At 38.2% G+C, this 20,312-nt stretch overlaps 1 protein-coding gene across 2 annotated transcripts in view; it reads left to right on the top strand.

Annotated features, from left to right (window-relative positions):
* KDM5B (lysine demethylase 5B) overlaps window positions 1-20,312 on the top strand; it is a 49,029-nt gene that overhangs the window by 1,757 nt on the left and 26,960 nt on the right. The window contains exons 2-8 of one of the 2 annotated variants that reach the window (XM_083444120.1): window positions 8,651-8,728; window positions 11,828-11,950; window positions 12,288-12,458; window positions 15,548-15,604; window positions 17,740-17,874; window positions 19,150-19,252; window positions 19,732-19,841. In XM_083444120.1, coding sequence (XP_083300246.1) covers window positions 8,651-8,728; window positions 11,828-11,950; window positions 12,288-12,458; window positions 15,548-15,604; window positions 17,740-17,874; window positions 19,150-19,252; window positions 19,732-19,841 — 777 coding nt within the window. The remainder of the gene's footprint in view (window positions 1-8,650; window positions 8,729-11,827; window positions 11,951-12,287; window positions 12,459-15,547; window positions 15,605-17,739; window positions 17,875-19,149; window positions 19,253-19,731; window positions 19,842-20,312) is intronic. The other variant, XM_083444121.1, reaches the window with a different exon arrangement.

The following is a 20,312-nucleotide window of genomic DNA, read 5'->3' as shown; positions in this document are numbered from 1 at the left end:
CCGTTTTACCTTTTTTATAGTAGGGTATTTTGAAGGTAAATAAGTGTTTGTTCCACATGGTTTGTCTAACAAAGTTTAAGCATTGTCAAATTCTTGGGGACTGGGCTACTAATATCAAGAGAAATACTTTATAGCAGTCACTGTGTTAAAACCTGAGACAGCTGCTTGGGTGTTGCCCTCCATGTTGGCATTGTGGTTGAGCTAGGACTGTGGATTTTCTTATTTCCATGTTTTCTGTACCCACAAAAAGCTTTTCTGTGGCCACTTTAGTTCCATCTGGGTTAATTTTAATACTGGCACCCATATTTTAAAGTTGGGAATATATAAATAGAAGCCATTGAGTTTTCAGAGATATTTTCTTTCAGAATCCTAGGCAGACATGGCCACCATTTTAGAGTGCGATACATAGTGGGAAGGGTGATAAGTCTTCATCATTACCAGTATAAACAGACACTACAGAGGGCTATAGAAGGGGTGATTTTGAGCCACTAACTCAATTCAGTTAAAAAAAAAATGTTTCTCAGTATAATTTGCTTCAGCTTTATTACCCCAGTTATTTGCACTTCCTTTTTAAAAAAGGTAAACTGTGATTGAGGAAGGATTTGAAGAAACAAAGATTTGTTTGTTACAAGGGGTATACACTACTTTCACTAAAAAGAGGGCAATCTTCATTTAGGGAGATGTATTGGTAAATATGGATTCAAACAACTTGCATTCTAGTTAAAATACTTGAAATGTTAATTTGGAGCTGAGTATAAATGAGATATATTGATGAACTTGAGTTCTGCAGTGAAACTTGAATTTTATTCATTCTCTGTATCCAGTTACATTTCAGTATGACTTTCAGTCCTAACTGGAAAACATAACTGAAGATTGACCCTTGACTGAAGAAAGTAGCTTGTAGGAACTTTTCTTATTCTACTAGGTGAAATCTTGTCAACCTTTGTTCCTGTTAAATTCCATTTATTTCAGTAAGGTTTGTGTGCAAAGAGTGATTGGTGGGTGGAACTCACATATACACTTAAGTAGGACAGCCTTTTGATTTGAAAGTAACTCCATTTAATATATGATCTTTTAAAGTTTCTCTTCAGTTTCATTTTTATGTTTTAATTGTACATGTGTATGCATTAAAAAGTCTGGCTGAACAAGATAAAAACAGCACCTAAGATTGTGTATCATACCTACCTACATGACATCCATTTTAAATCCCTGTGTTTGTAAAATTATTGTTGGTGGTTGGTTGTGGTTTTAACGCCTTTGAATAGGGTGGAGGTAAAGTGTGTGTGCGTTATGTATGTTGTTAATGCTGAGATGGCCTGGCTTGATTGTTTGGTCCCAGTGGTCCTACCAATCAAGATTTACTTTTTAGGAAAATAAGTCATGAGACATACATTTCACAGAAATTACTTCAGGTTTAGGTGCATTCTAGAAAGGTAAAGTATTGCCAGGCTGCCCTTTGAGGTGATTTTTTAAGGAAGCACATACCACAGGCCTTTTATCATATGAAAGCATTGTGTCCCATATATTTGAGATCCTTGCTGGTAGGTGACACCATATTTATAAAAGGGCCTGCTCATCCCTGAGTGGGTCAGAGCGCACAAAATATTGATGGCCCATGGATTAGTATCTAGACTATAATATGACCCTCAAGGACACAAGTTGGCCATCTCTGTTCCAAAGGATTCATTGCTGGGTGTTTGCCTGTTGGTTTTTTTTGTCACTTAATTTTGGCAGCGCTTGGTAGCAAATAATTGTTTATAGGAGCCTGCTTTCTTGCTTCCAGCTCTACAGAGACAAAATGACATCCCTTTTGTTTCTGTTGCCTTGCTGAAGAGCTTTTTAAAAAGGGGGGGGGGAGGAGCAATGAGAATTGTATGTATGTAATAATCCCTCCAACCCATAACACTAATGCTTTGTTCTGACTCAAGATGCAGTCTGCTGCCATTTTGAATGAGGTACACTCTACCACCATGTTCTTTGAGTGTGTTTCTTTTAAACTTGTTACTCCAACTTTTGTTGGTTATATGAGCAGACAGATATTTTTAAAAGAGGGACATTTGTGAGAATTGTATGTTTTCAAATGAAACTGTTGAATAATGAAGCACACAAATAATGATGTAGAAGACAAAATGCCCATGGAATTTAATATCGCCAAATAATGCTACTCAACACCTCATGTTGGTGTATTTGATGTGAAATTAAATTCTGGACCGTAGGTTCCATCTGCTTTTAAACTGAAGATTTTTTTGCACTGGTCTCAGAATACTTAATATTATAGGCTGCAGTCCAGCACACAGCCTGATTGTGTGCTTAGGCATGCCTAAGACCATGGATTTCAAAGGGTTTAGATGCTCCTAACTCTGATCAGGGTGATTGTTACGGATAATTGAGTCTCACTGAAATTAGTGCAACTTGTGTACTGAATTAAATCTACAGATTTAAAATCCTGTACACCAATGGGGAGGCGGGAGGGATAAAGGAAGCCAAAAAAGAAAAAATGGGGTTGTAACCTTTATATTTTTTAAAAAGAAAAGAAATGCCCACACCATAAATTACCAGTCCCAAATGCCACCCAAAGGATAGTGGGTTTTGTGGACACCATCTGCTAAATGCCTACTTGTTGTAGAGATGCTGTAAAGTTAAGTGGGATGGGTGATTGTTTCTCTGGAGCTCTATCCAGAAGGCAGATGAATCTTCACTCCCAGGCCTTCCCTGGAAAAGGTGCTGTAGCAAGCGATGTTCTGAAAATTAAAGCTTGTTCCCAGCTGTAATTGTGTTGATGTCTAGCAGGCAGGTAAAATGACTTCCAGATCTCCAAATGTTTCTTTCCATCTGCACCAGAACTATAAAGGCAATGTTGATAATGTAACTGAAAACCTCCTTTCTGGACTAAGAATTCATTTTCCTAATAGCCCAACCAGAAATCATCAAACGGGAATGTTTGGATTCAAATAATGTTCATTTCATAGAAAAAAAGACAGTTAAAATGGCTTAAATGTGCACATTTCAGCATTTGACATTGCCTTCTTGGTGGCGGCACTGAAATAGGTTGTTGTTACTTGAATGAGCTGGCACAAGCCTTGGATCAGACCCAGGTTTTGAGCCTAACTTATTAACAAACCACCATTTGCCAAGTTTGTAAACCAACAAACCACAATTTGTTTCTAACCAGGAATAGTAGCTTTACATCTTTCTTTTTTTGTATGAAGGGGAAAGGAAGTGCACATACCTAAGATTTGTTTGAGCTTGTTCATGTAACTATCGTTTTTTTATTACCCCGATCAAGCCCTTACTCTGAACATAAAGAATATGCATCTTGCTTCAAATTTTATTTATTATCAAGTGATCCTTTGATGTGAACAACTGGGATAGCAGAATCACTCTCAACATCACATGCCTTATTCCTTCCAGTTGTAGAAGACTTAATATACATACCTTCATAAAAAGGTGAAACTTAGTCTGTTTCTTAGGCATTTTGCTTCCTGAAATGAGGTTATGATAGTATTGTTTACTATTCTATATGAAGTGTCATATCTATAGCAACATGGAGTACAGTCTTCTAGCATTACCATAAGACGATAGCTTTCAATCAAGCTTGTGACCTCTTCACTGTATTTGCCTGGCATAGACATTGTACCTTTGATAGCAAAAAGGAATTCAACAGGTGCTTCTCCTGGAATGGAGTCAGGAGGTCATGCATATTAGATTTTTGCTGTCAAAAGGACATGATCTTTGCCAAGAAAAATACCTTCACCAGACCTAAACTTGCCAAAGCTTGGCACACTGGTACTTTGATTAAATTCTAGCAGTTCCCTAAGTCTATACATTCAGGTGGTATAAATGTTAATTTCAAAATATATGCTTTTAAAAATATGAACATTTGGAAAATCTGAAGCGGGGACCTACCTGCTGATGATGGACATTACCTTAAATCTAATCTGTATCTTAGTTTTCATATTCTACTATTGGGATGGGACAATCAGATGAAAAACTTGTAATTCTGGAATAGTTTTCAACACTTTCCTTGTGCATGCTATTGGTCTCAAGAGTACACTCTTATTTTTGGGAGGTCCAACAAAGGGATGTGGGAACCAACTCTACATTGCATGACTTAAAAGGGGCTGTGCAATTTTTCAAATGATAGCTTCTGTTTCTCTAAGAAAAGTTGTAACACGGTCCTTTTAAGTTTTCTTTTCAAGCCATTGTTAGTAAAGGATCACCAGTTGCATTGCAGTTCATTTGCTAAATACCACTTCTCTGAACTTGCTTCTTAGTAGTCTCAATTTGGTTGACTGGTTGTGAAAATCTGCAGTTCTTGGTGGTTTTCCCCAATTGCTTTCTTGCCCTTGGAAAGTCCTCATAAACCCAACATCCTACCTGAAGAAATTCCAGCCAACCTCTACCTTCAGGTTATATCCCCAATCTTGGTCTAACTATAAAAAACTTTTAAGAGTTTGGTCTAGGGCTTGATCAGTGATGCCTTATTGAACATCAGTCCTCCCCTCTTTCTCAAAGACCTAGAAGTGAATTTTACAGAGACTATACCTCACATGTCTGATTTATATTAATGTAATTTAATATTGCAATTTCATTCCCAAGAGAAACTTCAACTGGTAATACACAAGTCTTGCTAAAAGGGCATACATAGATCAAAGTGATTTCTTGTGCAAAACCTGTGCATTATTATCACATCGCTGTAGAAACATGTAGAAACCAATCTGGTTATTTGTATGAACTGTGGCATGCTGAGGCATGCCTAATGTGTTATGAACCAGACAGAGACAAGTGAATGTACCTAAGGCAGTGAACATAGCCTGGAGTTGGTGTACTGCACAAACTAAGAAGCTTGGTGTACATAAACACCTTAAAACAACCCGGGCTGGAGAGTTCAGTAAAGGTAAAGGTACCCCTGCCTGTCAGGGCCAGTCGTGTCCGACTCTAGGGTTGTGCACCCATCTCACTTAAGAGGCCAGGGGCCAGCGCTGTCCAGAGACACTTCCGGGTCATGTGGCCAGCGTGACAAAGCTGCTCTGACGAGCCGGCACCAGCGCAGCGCACGGAAACGCCGTTTACCTTCCCGCTATAAAGCGGTACCTATTTATCTACTTGCACTTAGGGGTGCTTTCGAACTGCTAGGTGGGCAGGAGCTGGGACCGAAAGATGGGAGCTCACCCCGCCGCGGGGATTTGAACCGCCGACCATGCGATCGGCAAGCCCTAAGTGCTGAGGTTTTACCCACAGCGCCACCCACGTCCCATGGAGAGTTCAGTATGAAGCACTAATTGGGTAGTACTTGTAAGATGGCACTTGAATACAAAGTACTTTTTGTATGATCAAGCTTTTTTGGGTTATCTGTGTGGGGCAATTTAAAAAAAATGGCAAATTTAGTATTTGAAATGCTGGATTTATGCAGGTAATGAAGTCTTCAAGACTTCATTGACCCTTTTCAATGCTATTAAAAGAATTCCAGAGCATGCCATCAAATATATCTTTTAGATATTCCTACCAGTAATTGCCCTTATTATTATTATTATCTTTAAGTTGGCACATCACTGTTTTATACCGTGGACCATGTCTTTTCATGATTTCTTATCTTGAAGGAACATACTAGAAAAATAATTTCATCACTGTACCACAGTCCCTCTCTGTCTGATGTTCATATAGCAAGACTCAGTTCTGTGAAGCAAAACAACAGTTTATCATTAATCCTTCTATATTAAGGAAAAGGACTCAAGCAAATTTTTGATTAATTTCATGGCTTTGTGATGAGCTAGAAATTATACACACAATATTGTTGTAGCTGATTTATAACTCATTCCAAAGTAGTTGTGGGGGGTGACAGCTACTTTGCATAAGTGAAAAGAAAAGGGAGAACAAATGTGGAGAAAATTAACATAAATCAGTATGGGAAAAGTTAGCAATATTTTAAAATCCAAGTCCGGAAAAGGGATGATAGGTTTGCTAAATTTTCAGTGTGGTAACTTGTGTGAAAAGGTTATGTAGCAGAGAAAAATAGCACTTGCAGTCTACAGAATTGGAAAACTTTATGGAGATTTCAGAACATACACTTAACAGGAAACAGAGAGTTACCAGAGTGGGCTTGTATCAGGACCACTTTCCATATGTCTGCTTCACAAGTCACATTAAACCACACTTCAGTTTTTTTTAAAAAATGAATGCACTGTAGTGAATGCCACTGAAAGTTTTTGTTCTCTTTGCTTGCTCCTGATGAACCATTAGGAAACAAGCAATGTTGGCCACTGCTTGTGCTTTTGAAAGAACCAGGAATCCTTGTTTGGATATAATCACAAGCCAGACTCTGGCAGGAGCTGGGAAGGTGGAGTGAGAAATCCTTAGCTGCATGTGATAGCATGATGAGCATTCATATTACACCATAGTTAACTTTGAACTATGGCTTAATGTGAAGTGTGAACTAGACCATCTGAAAGCCATCTTTATATAGAAAAAAAAATGCCATGTGTGAAGTGGGCCAAACCTGATATTATGGGAGAAAAACTAGTTAGTTTTCCAGTATTTTCCCTTCTAAGGCAATGTGGGCTAGGGAACATTTGCAGAAGAAAACTAGTGGGTTGTTGTGTATGGGGTGGGGTGTTCTTCCCCTTCGGTTCTCTCCTGTAGGTACTGTCTGGGCACTTACTTTCCCTCTCTGATTTTTGATTTTAGGACTTGCAGAGGGGGAGGAGAAAATTACGTTGTGGGTAATTTTCATATTAGTGTGGCAGTTGTGTAACTCCCCCTTTAAATTTAAATTTCTGCTGCCTTGTCTTTCTGGATGACAACAGAGGCTAACTGTACTTCCTTCTCCTTCCATATTTATGGCTAGAGAAGGTTAAGATGGGATTGTGATGCTTCTCTGCTGGCCTCTGACATTAGAGTGAAGCACAGCTAGTGGGAGAGGTAGCTGTGCTCAGCCTGCTGGAAGGCTCCCACTGATGGGTCTCCCATTGGCAGAAGCAGGCAGTACATTCTGAAATGAGGTATTTTGAGGTTGGGTCCACAAATTCCATGAGGAGTTTAATCCTAAGGCTCTTTTGGCTGCTTGAGCACTGGATCCACCGCTCCATCACTCATTGAAAAGATCACAAAGCAGTATGCAAAGGAAACGCAAAAAATACAATGAAAATAGATACATTATGGAAAATATCAAAATCTATAAATAATACAATATAAGAGAATATAAGAGATCAACCTCCAAAATGTAGAATTGCACTCACTCAGTACACTTAACCTCTCTCAGTATCCACATCTACAAACTCCTCTGTAGATCAGTCAGCCTACAGCGGCACACATTCACCCACACTCATAGAATCTATGTTCTCTATATAGATTTCCGTACTTCAAAATATTTCCATATAAATACATATTTACTTTGACTTGGTACACATTGTTTTCCTTTTAATTTTTATTATTAAATTTTAGAGAGTATTATAAAAAAAATTAAAACAAGGAAACAGTGAGTTGTATCCAACTTAATCACTGTGCAAGTGAAACAATTTCTACCCACACGGTGCAACTTCCGTCTCCTCTCCTCTCTCCACATGCCCTCCCCACCCACACCTGTTCTGGGCCTTCCCCTGGAACAGATTTGGGGGTGGTGTGTGGTCGGAGAAGGATGAGAGGTTCCATTATGCAAGCTAAAGTTGTTCTGCTCATGCAATGACTTGGATTAATTCCAGTGTTTGAAAAGTGTTTAAAAAGGTAGTAATATTGGTGATGACAGCATTCTACTGTATTTGACTAGATTTCCAGCACTAGTGGTTTTTGGCATGCATTTTCTAATGCCAATGAGATCTGCACTGTATGATGTGAGGTAGCATTTTTACCCCGTATAATATTTGTGTTTGTAGTATCGAATGAAGTGTGCTCAGCAGAACCCAAAACACCCAGAACCAGAAAACATATTCATGGGATATTGTATAAACAAGAAAGTAATGTTTTTATTTTAAATTGCAAACAATTCCAAAGTGTAAAAACTATATTTTAAAAATGCTCTGGAAATACTGTAAAATGTCTAGAAAATGCTGTAAAATGTCTAGAAATTACAACTGAGAATTAACATTAATGGTTTTTTTTTGGGGGGGGGATGTTTTTCTTACCCCATTTAGAAACCTACAAGAAAACTCTTCCTGGTTAGAGAAAGGTCCTCCAAACGGTGTTAACATAGTTTGTGCCAACCAACTGACATTTGCTTGACCTTTCCATGACCATTTGTCTATGAAAAAACAGTGAAGTGTTTTACTACCCCAATCCACTAAATTGGCTGGAGTAATAAACACACCCCAGTGGCAAAATTCAATGCTTTTCTGGGCCATTTTATGCTGCAGGTGGTTTTTGTTTACACTACTAAATCAGTAAGTGGTAACTGGCTCAAACTTGGGAATGCTGTACAGCTGACAATTTGTGTGTGGTTATGTGTGTGAGTAAATTGCACAGTGAGAAATGTGCTTGCAGTAAGTGTCTTACCCTGCAAAGCTGGATGGAGGTTAAAGAAGTAACTGTGAACTATATTTTTTTGTTAGATTTTTCTACATCTGAAAATAAAGTGAACAAGATCTTTTAAATTGTATATCAGTTTTGGTCTGTCAAACAATTCTCTTCTCTGTACTGAATTATTTCCCCCCTTTCCTAGGATTGGCAGCCTCCATTTGCCTGTGATGTTGATAAACTTCACTTTACTCCACGAATCCAAAGGCTGAATGAGTTGGAGGTAATGAATTAACTAATCGTAAATACTTCCCAGTGGCCATTGATGGATTGGGTGCCTAAAACTGTTGAGAAAAATGCAGTATTTTTAATTAAAATAGCAGATCTCCTTTTCAGACAAAAAGAGGAAACAAGTGTGGTGATTAGCCACCATGTTGTTGTGATCTGTAAGGCTGGATAGAGAAGTTCTAGAATGCTACCTCTCCCTCCACAGTTTGAGGATCTGACAAAGACATAAATTCTAGCTGGAGAGCCTCAGCTGCTAGCTCTCTGGCTGGCTTCTCAAACATTTTGACCTTTTAAAGATGTCTCTTTGGAGACAGTATACACCATATTTTTCTGCCTAATGTTCAGCTTCCCAGGGATATATTATTTAAGTATGCTTTCTTTCATTTGGCATCTCATGGTATACAAAGGTATAAACAGATTAAACAATTAAGAACAATTAAAATCAGTAAAGATCCATTCCCAAAATATTAAAAATACAAAAGTGATCCAAGGAAAATTAAAGTTTGATACCCTATAGTGGAATCAAACACGAGCAAAAGCCTGGGGGGGCATTGGTATGTTTTTTATGAGTGCTGAAATACACTAGTGTTGGTCTGCAGAAGATGTAAATAGTTCCATAGGGAAGGTGCTGCTACAGAGAAGGCCCTCTTCCTGGTTACTGCCAAATTCACATCTCTAAAGTGTAGCGCAACCAAGAGGGCCTTCTCATCTAAGTGTAATGAACATGAGGATATCCTAAAATAGTATCCGCGTAGGAGTGAGATGGGAAATAAGATACAGAAAAGTGGAAAGTTTCAAATGTTCTAGAAATGTGAAGAAGGGGTACTTCATAAGCCTGGAAAAACCACACTACTGGTTCATCTGGGAAGGACTTCAGGAGAAGACAATCTTAGATGGTATTTCTACCACTTTTCCTCTAAATATCTTGGCTGTTACATGTTTTATGTGACATTGAGTCATGCCTTCCCCTTTCCAGCGGTTAAGATGTGGAGGTGCTTCAGAAGTGCATTTTGGTGGTGTGTTGACAGCTATTTTGTTTTGAACAGTCACTAAGCTTGTTCTGCTCATTCTGCAAGCTCCTTTTGACTACTTTTAACATTCCATTCTACCCAAAATATCAGATGATTATTATTTTTGTCGTTTTAAAGAAGCAGGAGTAAATAAATATATGTAGTGTGTATTAAAATACTATACAGTATTTGCATTTGTTCAGAAGTCTTTTCCTGTGCATGCAAGACATCAGGTGGGACTTAAATGCCACCTAGTGGTAGCAGGCAGAATTCACTGTTTTAAAATTCTGAATACTCTGGAGCGTTAATTCTCTCATCGACCCAGGCTAAAATTCTATCTCGCCACTTTTTTTGACCTCTTCTGATTGCATGGTTCAAGCCTTCCATTGCAGCGCATTCTTCATCTGGGAGCCCTGGTGGACTCTGTTGTGGGAACAATGTCCTTGTCTCCAGAGAGGATAGGCAAGGTCAAAGCGGCACTCAGTTCTGTCAAAATCATGAGTGAACCTCAGGGTGCAAATTCTGGGTCTCATGGCAATACTACATTCTTGACCTCTTCAGTGGCTGCTGCTCTCTCATTGAAGTTCCATAGCTGCCAAGTGACATATCCTCATTTCCCTGCCAAGATTGGTATGTCACTCTTTTCAGTGGTGGCTTCAGAAATCCTCCCTTCACCAGGGATTCCCTCTCAGACAACCCCCTTGGACAGTCATCATATCAGATAGACAGAGGGCCTCTCTCCAGCAGCTGGATGCTCCAAGGCACCTAGTCCTCAGAGGAGACTCTCCTCATCAACCTGGAATGAAGGGCAGCCCACTTCATAGTCCAGCACTTTGCAACCAAGGGACATTTGGGGGCGATCCTAATCTTAACCAGCAATGTCACAGACCAACAGTCACACAGACAGAGTGGCACTAGAGGTGGAAGAACATGTGTTCTCCATTTGTGTAAAGCACTTCAAAAGGATTGAAAATGCTCAAGCCAGCTGACTGAGCAGGGAGCACCTCCTTCGTGGAGAATGAATGCTTCATCTTGAGGTGTTTAGAAAAATTGTGTCCCACTTTTGGGACAGTCCAGGTGGATCTCTTCACCTCCTTAGTCAATCGCTCTGTCCTCACCATGGCCTCCAGGAATGCTTTGTGCCTTCCCCCCATTCCTACTCCTCTCCCAAATCTTGAGAAAAGAGAGGGTTCAGTTCACTTTGTGGTCCCATACTGGCCTTAAAGGCCATGGTTTTCCAAGATGGGGACGGCATTCCCATGGACTCTTCTTTTGCATGACAACCTCTTGACTTAGGGAGAGCTTCATTATCCAGTTCCAGTGTGGCAGAACCTGCATGTTTGAAGACTGAGTGGAAGTATCTTAATCAAGTTGGGCCTTTCTCCCAGTAGCTGATACCATGTTGTTCTCCAGCATCCTCCTTCCTTGGATATATCAAAGCTCTTGGAAAGTACTCTTTAAATGGTGTAATAAGAAAGGGCTCTTGCACACACACAAAAAGTTGGAATCTCAGAATTGTTATTACTTCAAACTGGTTTGAGCATGGGCTTCAAACCTCATACCCTAAAGCTCCAGTCACCAGTCCTTTCAGCTGTGCTGTCAGAGAATCTGAGCAAGACTCAAGGCTCTCATCCATATGTCAAACATTTCCTTTGTGGTGCTTTGCTCAAATGTTCTCCCACTCACCATAGATTCCACCCATCTATGGGAATCCACATGGTGTTCCTAGCTCTCCAAAGATCTAGCTTCATAAAAGGACTAGAGCTCTAGAACATCCAGAATTTTAAAACGGCAAATTCTGCTCGCTACAGGTAGGTAGAGCTCAAGTCCCACCAGATGTAGTTTTTACATGCACCGAGAAGAACTCACATTTGGGTGGTGTACATGGTTGCTTAAAAGCACAGCAGATTCTTCCTCCATACTTCTGCTTGCATCCCAGGATGATGAGTGCTTCTTAACCTGAAGAGACAGTAATCACCTTTATTTTCACTTTCTTTGTTCATTATGCATAATAGATTGGAGAATATTAAATTTGTACTTGAAAATAATAACTAAACTGTATAATAAATCCACACTCTGAACAGGCTCAGACCCGCGTAAAACTGAATTTTCTGGACCAGATTGCAAAGTTTTGGGAACTTCAGGGATGCACACTGAAAATTCCACATGTAGAAAGAAAGATCTTGGATTTATTCCAGCTTAATAGGGTAAGTTTCACATGCTTTTAGGCTGAAGTCATGCTAATTTTCAGTCGTAAGCAAGTAAAAATAAACTTGTTTGGTCCTGAAGGCCCTTGAGTTGATAAATATTTTAGAATGTAGCATCTAGATAAACGGGGATTAAGTAGTTGTATTAATTAAAGCTTTGTTTTTGTCTGACACCCTAAGTAATTGTGTTAAGGTAATAACTTCCTCTGGATCTGACATTTATTTATAAGATAGCACCTGCTCACTGGAGTTAAGCAGTTTCCTTTTCTGAGTTATATTTGTCGGAAATGACCCTGTAAAATTGTAAATCTTGATGTGCAATCCTTTTCATTTGCAGCTAGTTGCAGAAGAAGGTGGATTTGACTTGGTGTGTAAGGACAGAAAATGGACTAAAATAGCTACCAAGATGGGGTTTGCTCCTGGAAAAGCTGTGGGCTCACATATTCGTGCTCATTATGAGCGCATTCTTTACCCTTACAATTTATTTCAGACTGGAGCTAGTCTGCTGGTGAGTATTGACTACTTTTCCTAGATTGTGAACTTCTTTACAAATTGACTATTTTTCCATTGTGGGAAAGTGTTCTCCAATGTTTCAACATTGCTTTCAATTTCCTTTTTGGTGAATGCTTTTAGAGTTCTAAAAAAGACTTGCTACAGTAGAGTCATGGAAATTTTAATATAATTTTTTAAGGTTTCACTGAGCACAAAGACATAGTGGTATATTAGCTGCTGTTTTTAGGGTTTTTATCTTCTTGCTTGATCAAGAAGTTGATACTTACAATGGCTATTCTTGCCTAGTAGAAAGGAAGTGGTTTGGACTGCTTTGCTCCTTCCTCACAGTTAGAAACAAGGTAGTTAGCTTTTGAACCACATCTAAAGCTGTACTTTGCTTTGAGGGCTCTATGCAGCACTTTTTTACAGTACACATTTTCGGTGTCCTAATCTTCTTAGCTTACATTTGTGCAGTTCTAGCCTGCTTGGGTTCCTTCCCTAGCTTCCACTGAATGGGAGTAAGCTTCTTACTTTATTGGACCCAAAGTGGTTAAAGTTTATCTGCAGTTTCTGAGGTAGTTGTGCAGTTGGTATATAGCAAGCTGGTATGTCTGAAAAGACTTGACACTGCTTTATTGAAAGAGTAGAAATGTATGTAGAAAGGATAGGCTTCATCTGATCAAAGACCAGTTTAGACCATCTATAGCAGCCTTTCTCAACCTGTGGGTCCCCAGATGTTGTTGAACTACAACTCCCATCACCCCTAGCTAGCAAGGCCAGAGCTCAGGGATGATGGAAATTGTAGTCCAACAACATCTGAGGACCCACAGGTTGAGAACCGCTGAGCTATAGAAACATAGGAAGCTGTCGTATACTTAAGTCATTGGGCCACTTAACTACAGCAGCTGGCAGCAGCTCTCCAGGGCTTCTGACGGGACAATCCCAGCCCCATGTGGAGATTCTGGGGTTTGAACCTGGGACTTTCTGCTTGCAAAGCAGATGCTATATTTCACTGAGCTGCAGTTCTTTTATGGCCAAGAACTCATTACACATGCACTGGGTACATCCAGACTAGACTACTGTAATTTTCTGTATGTAGAGTTGTTTCTGAAGACAGTCTGGAAACAGATGCCAGGATGCTTGTGAGGATTAGGCAGTTTGATTATATAACACTAATTTTGTATTAGTTGCGTTGGTTTACCTTTTCGTTTCTGGACTTAGTGCTGGTACTGATTTCTAAAGTCCTATCTCAGCCCCATTATTCAGGCAGCCAGGTCCCAGGGACATGGCCTATATAGTGATGTCCCTACCCTTGTATAATTTCTTCTCCCTAGAACTCTTTAATTGGGTCCTAAATATTTATTCTGTTTAGATTTTGATTTTTTGTTCCCTTCCCATCAACTTTATCAAATGCTATTTTTGTTATGCTGTATGTCAGTTCTGTTCTAAAATTGTTTATTGCAAGCCCTAAAACGTAGGGTAGAAATTTATCTGATAAATAAGTGAATAGAATGGGAAGAACTTCACGATCCAGGCAGATTTCCCAGACACCCCCCTCTCTCTTTGTCTCTCTCTCTTGTCAAATGAAAATCATAAAGGGTTCCCCCCTTACCCACAAATACAGGAGTTTTAAAGATTTACAGATCACTTCTGGTAATTTCTAAATAATTGAAGTATTTTGAGCAAAAGGAGAGATCCAAATTATATATGTAACACTAGCTTTAAAACTAGTTTGGTCTGCTAAAAGGCATTTTTATTTTGGAATTTGAGAGAAGTTGTATCCTTGTGTGTACAGACTCCTCTATACCCTTCCTTCCTTTCTTTTACACTGATCTTGTTTTCTTTCTCCTTAAAAAAAAAAGAAAAATAAGTTGAAATTATTTGGTTTGATATAAATTCAGAAGGTGGATAGGCTTTAAACTGAAGTCTGAAGTTGCAAAGAAAGCTGCACATTTTAGTGCAAGGTTTCTTTATCACAATTAAAAGGCTGTGCTTGCATTACCTCCCATCTTGAGCATAGAATACTTTGAATTAGTCTTTGTTTATTCTTCATAGTAGTTGTGCTGTTTGATAGCACATTAGAGGTCATTCTAAATATCCATAGTATTGTTTTTTAGAATTTGTCTTTTAAGACATTTACTAACCTATCTGTAGGTCTATGTGGCACTGTGGTGCTCATTCACTAAGTTAGCCTACACAGTAAAAGCTATGGATGTATGGTAGTAATCAAAATAGCCGTCAAACTCTAGCTGTGTCTGTAATAACCGGGATCTCTTCATATTCAAGGATCATGCAGAAAGCTGTTGTTTCTAATTTTATCCCATTCTGCAATATGACAGGCACTTTAAACTTAATGGTCTCTGTGTCATAAGCTTACTTACAGTGGCTGTGTTTGCACAATATGCATAGAACCACCTCATTCTGGAGGGACTGTAATAGGCCAACTGAAACATAGCTGCTGGTGAGCTAAAAGGGTTTAATTAACTCATAGAAAGTAGATTCCTTTGTTTCTACTAAATAACCATAATGGTATATTGTAGGTTGTAAAAATAAAACTCATATTTTCTCAATGAAGTATATCTATATGTGTGTTTTTTCAAAGTTCTGAATGTTTTGGTTATTTGTAAAAATGCTAATAATGCAAGGGCAAAACCTTTGAAGTAAAAATACTAGATTTTTGTATCAGAAAAGCATTTTTAGTGTTTCTGTCATTAACTTTGTTAATACATTCCTATTGTTTGTCCAGTAGAAGCCAGTAAATCATTGCAGTCTGTGTTTTGCTCTAAAGGCTATATAGTCATGGTAGCATCTTATGAAGATCTGCTACTTTGGCCTTGTGTATTCAGGTTTTTATAGTTATTGTAATAGGAACTTATAGAAGAGGATCTTTTTGTTCCATCTTAAAACAGGGCTCTCTTAATGCCCATGTACTTACTGAAAATCTAGTCCTGGTATAGGTGTCTTTATATTCCTGAAATGAAAACTTGCAGCTTTTCAGAAAAGGACCACTTAGAAGGAAATAACTTTCAAATAGCTACTTGTGACCCCACTTCACAGGGTCACACTTCTTTAAATTGTAACTCTCCAAGCTCTCTCTTGCAATAGGCGCCAGACATTTGTTCCAAACTGATGTGTTTAGTGGATGATGCAGTTCTGGAAAAGGTATGTTCAACATTTTTTTTAAATGATGGTCCTTTCCCTTTTCTCTTCTAAACTGTTTTAGGTGCTTCCTCTATATCCACCTGTGCAAAATAGTTCTATATTCTGTGAAGTGCATCAAGGAATTGTGTGAATCTGTGTTTTCAATAATGTTTCTATAAAAGCATGTTACATTAACTTGGTTTATCCTTGATCCATTGACTCAGGCCTATTCACTGTATTTTAATTTAGTGTGGAGTGTTCATTGCCTAACTCAGACAGTATTTCCTGTATTCCGTGATTGTGTGTTAGTGTATAATATAGAGAGGGAGATCTGGAGGCAAATGCTGTATAAAAAATTAGTTGCCTCTTATTAATATCTTGCATTCATTTTTAAGCAGCTATATATTTGTGATATTATGGAGTATTGTGGTATTTGTTGTTGTATATACCTTTGCAATTATTTACTTAAAATTTTATTTTTTCATATGTAAAGCTTCTACCCTTCAAGCAAGTGCTGTTGTTGGATGCAAAATGATTCTTTAGCAGCTATGATTATTCTTCTCCCCTGTCTATTACTTGTATCTTCATAGCTTTTTGTTTGAAGTCTAAATGTTCCTCAGGAGAACAATTAGCACTGTGATGAGAATTGACAACCTTCTATGGAATTTTGTTTTATTGGTGCTTCTGTAACTTTTGGATTCTTGAAAGCTGTGTGGGGAAAAAGTTAAACGCCATTTTGTGCATGTAGAGGTTTATATAAGTAGTTTGGTGAATGATTAAAATTATGGTTATTTAAAAGGCATGGTGTACATGGTCAAGCAGAGAGAGAACTTTCAGATGCATCCAGGCCATTTTAGCTTTTTCCTTGTCTGGGCATCCCTGTGCTACCACCATGTGGTATTTACCTATGTACCACATTTTGATCAGACAACACTTCAGTTCAATTGTAGATTTGTAAGTTCAGTTGTAGATTTGCTAGGAAACATATTTCAATGCACGGCTGGCAGAAGAGGAATGATCAAAAGGTTGAGAACTGTTTCTCACTGTGTCTCTGTTAAATCTACAAAGAATTCAGGTTCAGCTTTTTATGACTATGGCACCTTGGTGTCAAAACAGATGTGCATTTCTTTTTTTCTTTTTTTTAATACTGGGAAAAGCAACACTCTCTGTTTAATATCCCCCTGCTGCAAATCTGCTGCTAATCCTGCTGGGGGAAGGTGCAGGTACATGTATGTTGACTTAATCTTCCCCTCCATTAGAATAGCAGTCAAGATTGATTTATTTTTTAAAGTGGGCATGGAGAAAAAGTGTATTTTCTACATCAAGCAGTGTATAACTTTAGTGAAATAAATATAAATATTGTTCTCTTTTTTTCCTAGCAGTAAAACATTTATGCTTGGTAACTACTTGTGTTCTTTGCTTCTTCAGCAAAACATTTAATGATTTGTGCCTACCTGAGAGCCAGTGGTTGGAGGGCTGCAATTAGAATGTTGTACCAGGACTGACCCAATTTCAGATTCTCTTTCATGACACTCCTTGGGAGACCTTGGGCCAGTCATCACTCTATTCCTAACCTTATCTTACAGCCTTGTTGTGACAATAAAATGTGCATGGTAGGGAATAAATGTACACTATCCTTCTCTCTAGGAAGGAAGGGTGAGAAAAACATGCAATACTTCAGTATATTCATAGCAGATTTGGTATTTTCTTCCCACTGCCCAGAAAACTCAAATGTTATTATCAATAGCAATCCACAGGAATGGTGAAATTGTCAAGAATTCTATTGCAGGTCCCATGCAGAGTACCTTGGATGTAAATGATCGCAATCTACTTTTCTTCTATCCACTGTCATTAGTTGCCACCACTGCAAAACTGCCAGATTGTTGGATCCAGATTTACTTCTGCAGTTACTGTTGGAATGCCGTATAGAACACAAAACTTGTAACATATTTATTTTCAAATAAATTTGCCATTATTAAACCATTTTAGAAAGTACAGATTGGTCATTTTAATTCATCTGTAGTGAATATAATCGTGTATGGTTTTTTATTTTAGCTACTAAAAATACCTTGCATTGGTGTGTGTTTTTAAAAAAAGTGTGAAATATTTGTTAGAAAACAGAGAAAGGAAAAAATCACTTTTGCTTGTTTTTTTAGTGTCTTCAGAAGCCAGATATTACCAGTGGCACAAAGGACAAGGAATATAAACCACATGATATTCCTCAAAGACAGTCTGTTCAGCTGTCTGAAACTTGTCCACCTGCTCGTCGAGCAAAACGCATGAGAGCAGAGGTAGGATTGACTTTTCATGTATTGATTTCTAAAATGCCATAATTCAAAGCCACAGAAATACTTTATAAGTAGTTATTTTCCTTGCCAGAAATTAAACAGCAGTTCCAATATTTCCACATCATCACTGCCTATGGTTCTGAGGAGCACTTACAGTTTTATTTATGGACTGATGAAGACATACTCTTTGAGAGATTATGAGTGGGTTGTAGGATCACACTGCCTTTCCTTGTTCCCACAAATCTTTCAGCCTTAACCACAGTGAAGTCTTGTGTTAGCACTAACAGCAACTGGATAACCAGGGTTCCCATTTAACAAGGATTTGAAACCAGGGTCTAGATTTCACTAGCATTTCCTCATATTGTCTGAAGCTGTTGACATCTTAAGTAATGCAGTTTATATTCATACAACATTTCTTATACACATTGGGGTTTAGAATCTCTTGTAGTCATCTATACAACAGCTCTGTAGAATATATGTCATAATTTCCACTTTTGAGTAAACTGAGGCTGAGAAATGCTGACGATCCAGAAATCATGAGTCACGCACAATTTTGGTTGCCCTTGAAAACCGAAGGCCTTAAGCAACATAACATTCTTTTGAATTCCTACTAGAATCTAGTTTAGGAAAAATTTCCATTTGGGTGTCTTAAACTAAGTGTAGCATCCCTGAAGCTTTACAGTTCTCTGGAGAACCACCAAGGTGACTTATCAATTGTCTGAATTGGTGGTGTTTTTTTTTTGTAATTTTAATCATATACTAGCACATCTGTTTTAAAGCAGCTGAATCTAAACTTTCTGAATAGTCTGGGATGCAGCTTTAGCCTGGATTGTGTGAATTGCCTTGACTTTGACTTAGGCATCCACCTACAGCTGTGCAGGAGCAATATCTGTACATGAAACTCTTACCTACTTTTAGTAGGGAACAAAATGTCTATGAATGGGACTTCATTCTTCTAGTTTATCAGTAAAATATTAATTGTAGGTGTTGGATACTTCAGGCAAACATGCCTCAGCATTGTCGTTACTGTGCTTCCATAAGAGAAATTCAAATGCCAGCAGTTGAGGAAGGAGTCAGAAGCACTCCTTCCTTTTCAGCTTTGCATAATCTTACTATTGTCATCAATAAGTTATGGGGCAGACTATACATTTGAACACATCCAAATAACTATTCCAGGAGCGGTCTACTGTTGCATATTATAAGCTCATGACAGGTGATTCTGTACTGAACAAAAAGGAAGAATAAATAAAGATTAAGCTTAATTCCCCTCCCCTCTAGGCTACTAATATTAAAACTGATTTGGAGGAAGCTACAGAAACCAAAACTCACAATTTGAGACGTAGAATGGGAACCACACCTCCAAAGCTTGAGCCTGAAAGTGGTAAGTGTATCAGTGGGGTGGGGGTGGGGGGGAATAAAATAGTAGGCATTTGCTTTTTAACATCCAAGTTATAGCTTGACCAATATTCATTTGGATGTAGTATTTGCCAAAATTGTGGTGGCTTTGAAGCAAAACCTTTTATTTTAAAATAAAGCTTTGAAATTTATGAACTTGCTGACCTTTAACAAGAGAAAATACATTGCTGAGACTGTTGGTTTTTTAAAATGTAACTTCTGTAAAAAATAAGTAAATTAACAAATTGTAAGTAGGTGGTAGGCACCATCTTAGAAGAACCTATTCCCTTTCTCTTTGTTTTTACCTGACTTGCAGATTTAATAAATTAATAAATATTCACACAATTTAATCACTTAAGGATTCTTTAAGTGGGTGACAGCCCTATTTAAACTCTTCTAAAAGCATTTCTATTTTGTCTCAAACACTTTTGAGTAATATTTTCTAAATATATTTTCCTGAATCAGATAAAGAGTCTCAAGGCCTTGTGAAACGGGAAACTGTTGAAAAAAAGCAACCCATCTGGGAAACAGAAAGAGAAAAACCAAAGGGACGTTCTAAGAAAAGCTTTAATGCAGTGAGTACTCTTCTCCCCCGCCCCCTTTAATGCTGATTGTAGAAAATTATGGGCTTGTAGTTTGAACTTAGTAGTCAGTAGAAAAAGGATTTCTTGGTATGTTGTATTGTGAAATACAGTGATGCAATACTTTTGATTCTTGGTTAATATAGAAAAAATATGATGTGTTAACTGTAACATGTTTTTGCAAAAAGTTGATCCAAATGAGGTTCTACAATTACCTCATTCATTTAGAATGAGATCTCAATTTTGGCATTCAGCTGTCCAGTAGACATATGGCAAATTCCATCTGATATCTGTGTCATGTGCTTCATCTTGCTGTGCAATGGGAAAGCTGCTTTTTCTGAAAAGCTGAGATGCAGGAAGCTTTGGAACTGTTACTGGATCCTTTTTCTCTTCTAGGAGACAGACTGACTGCATATTTCTTTATAGCAGCCACAGCTGAGATGATAAAATGAGGTGGCTCATGCA

This window comes from Podarcis tiliguerta, assembly GCF_965153285.1.
Source record: "Podarcis tiliguerta genome assembly, chromosome: 6".
Lineage (NCBI taxonomy): Eukaryota > Metazoa > Chordata > Lepidosauria > Squamata > Lacertidae > Podarcis > Podarcis tiliguerta.
This window is presented reverse-complemented; position numbering and strand designations above follow the sequence as displayed.